The sequence below is a fragment of the Penaeus japonicus genome, unplaced genomic scaffold (genome assembly GCF_977035675.1).
Source record: "Penaeus japonicus unplaced genomic scaffold, GWHDUDI00000001_assembly GWHDUDI00000019, whole genome shotgun sequence".
Classification (NCBI taxonomy): domain Eukaryota; kingdom Metazoa; phylum Arthropoda; class Malacostraca; order Decapoda; family Penaeidae; genus Penaeus; species Penaeus japonicus.
The window spans coordinates 39,657,788-39,660,287 of NW_028234421.1; the positions used below are offsets into that span (position 1 = coordinate 39,657,788).

Genomic DNA, 2,500 nt, shown 5'->3' on the forward strand with positions numbered 1-2,500 from the left:
TAAGGAAAGTGTAATTCTGAAAACCTTCCACAGATGTTGAAAAAGAGTCTGATCCATTAATGCAAGAAGATGAAGATGTAGCAAATGAACGAATGCGCATCAGGAACACACCCCTGTCTCAGTTACATGAAACTGATAAATTAATTTTTAGGTAGGGAGTTTCTCTTTTACATCTTTATTCAGTGCTTTGATATTATTCTACTTTACATGTAAATTGTTATATACTTTGTAACATATGATATTGTAATAATCTTTTCTCTGCAGTGACCTTAGCAAGACTTACTCAGGGAACTTCATGGCTGTGAATCGTCTTAATTTAGGAGTACCCTTAGGGGAATGCTTTGGCCTCCTTGGAATCAATGGAGCAGGCAAAACCACAACTTTCAAAATGTTGACTGGAGATTTGCAAGTATCCTCGGGTAATGCATTTGTCAATGGATACAGCATCAAATCAGACTTGAAGAAGGTATATTTGCATTTTTTGGGTCCAATTATCACTAAAGATTGTAACACTTAGTAGCTGAATTGTAGAGGTGAATAGTTGTACAATTTATGAGCAACAATTCATGACTTATGAGCTTGGACTTTTGTCCAAATATTTTATATAACTATGATTATCAAAGAATTTATTTTCATTATTACGTAGTAACATTCTGTAGCCATTCTTTTGCTTGAAAATAACAAGGGATTAAATCCAGAAATTTGACATTTGATATATGCATGATACCAGAGTTGATCTTGCAGGTACAACAGGAAGTAGGATACTGCCCTCAGTTTGATGCTATTCTGGATCAAATGACTGGACGAGAAGCTCTTCGCATGTTTGCCCGTCTCAGGGGTGTTCCAGAGAGGGAGATCAACAGAACTATAGTTACTTTGGCAGAACAGTTGCTTGTATCACCTCATTTGGATAATTTGGTTGGAAACTATAGGTAAGATTATTCTTTGAGTTTATCAGTTTCAATTGATTGATTTCTGTTATCTGCATTATGATTTATTTTTCAGTGTTAGATATCATTTGTTTTTCAGGTTATATCATGCTTTACACAGCCATAGATTTGTAATTATTTGTTTACTCCATTATTTAACCCAGTGACTGGTGTGAGATTTTATCCCTTTACTCACAGCTAAAATTCATAGAAATTTATTTTATTTTATTAAAAAGTCATATCAGATTTTTTTTTTTTTTTTGGTGAATTTCAGTCCTGGAAGATTTCCTGTCTTTGTATTGATTTAATCCTTTATTTACCCAGACTTAGTGCACAAGTGTGGGTAAGCTTTGATACATTAATGTAGGGTTATGACATTATTTAATAACATCACATTACAAATTGAAGTGATCACATTATCATATCCTCTAATATATCAACTGAAAAATAATCACATAGTCCTTCATCTATTCATTTAGCACCATGGTATATTTTTTAACCCATTCACGCCGGGGCGATTCTGGCTTTGAATGGTCGTAATGCCGGGGTTTTCGAACGCATAAGCCTAATACCTCGAGATTCTCGGGTGCACAAGCCGCAAGCCTGGGCTGCCTGGCCTTGGCCAAATATCTCGTCACTGTTGTCTGACGCAAAAACCACGAAACGTGTCAGCATGTCATCCGGCGCGAATGGGTTAAGGAACCCGAGTCACTTTTTTGGCCAAGATTTTTTTTTTTTTTTTTTTTTTTTTTTTTTTTTTTGACAAAAATAGGTTTTCTTTTTTAAAGCATACCTCACCATTACTGAGTCATCCAACAAAGATTGGTTCAAAATCATTGTAGGAACCCAAATGTGACAGTACTCAACAAGCTATTCTCAGCCTCAATTGCCTTGTTAATTTCTATATAACAAACTCCTATATATATCACCAATGCCTTGTTGATGAAATAAGAAGTGATCTGACGCAGATGACCAAAAGTGAATATCCCTCCTCATCTGCTCGTTTGGGAGCACTCATACATGAAAAATGACTTTGCTGTATATTGTATTATGTGTACTTGTACTTCCTAAGGGGTGAATGGAGGGGGGGGGGGGCTCTTCATCATTTTGGCTATAGTTTGACATGCCCAATGAAAAAGGATAAATATCCCCCCTCCCCCTTCCTCCTTTTCCAGACTATAATGTGAGCATACATACATTTTATCATGGTACAAAGAATTAAATGTACAGCCACATGAGTCTACTGCCTAAGTATTGATGCCATGTTTGTGCTAGTTGTCAGGCAGAGGAGGAGGTTTGACCCAGATTAAGACAGATTTGTCATAATTCTGTACTGACAATTTATATGCAAGCAGTCACAACATCATATCATCTTGGTTTTGTCTTATATGTGCCATAAATGAATTAATCCTAGTTATAGTATTTTATGCAAGTTAATTTTGATGTGAGGTTTTTAAGCTCCTTTAATATTTCACCATATGATGGGATCTGAGAATTTTTTTGCCATGTTGTTGCTCAATTATTTGAATTTATATTCATTTTCTTATATTGATAATTAGCATATGTGAGTG

The 2,500-nt window shown here is 35.4% G+C and overlaps 1 protein-coding gene across 1 annotated transcript in view; it reads left to right on the forward strand.

Annotated features, from left to right (window-relative positions):
* Nucleotides 1-2,500, forward strand: part of Abca3 (ATP binding cassette subfamily A member 3) — a 37,145-nt gene that overhangs the window by 31,478 nt on the left and 3,167 nt on the right. The window contains exons 28-30 of the mRNA XM_086547165.1: nucleotides 34-151; nucleotides 265-466; nucleotides 745-932. Coding sequence (XP_086403291.1) covers nucleotides 34-151; nucleotides 265-466; nucleotides 745-932 — 508 coding nt within the window. The remainder of the gene's footprint in view (nucleotides 1-33; nucleotides 152-264; nucleotides 467-744; nucleotides 933-2,500) is intronic.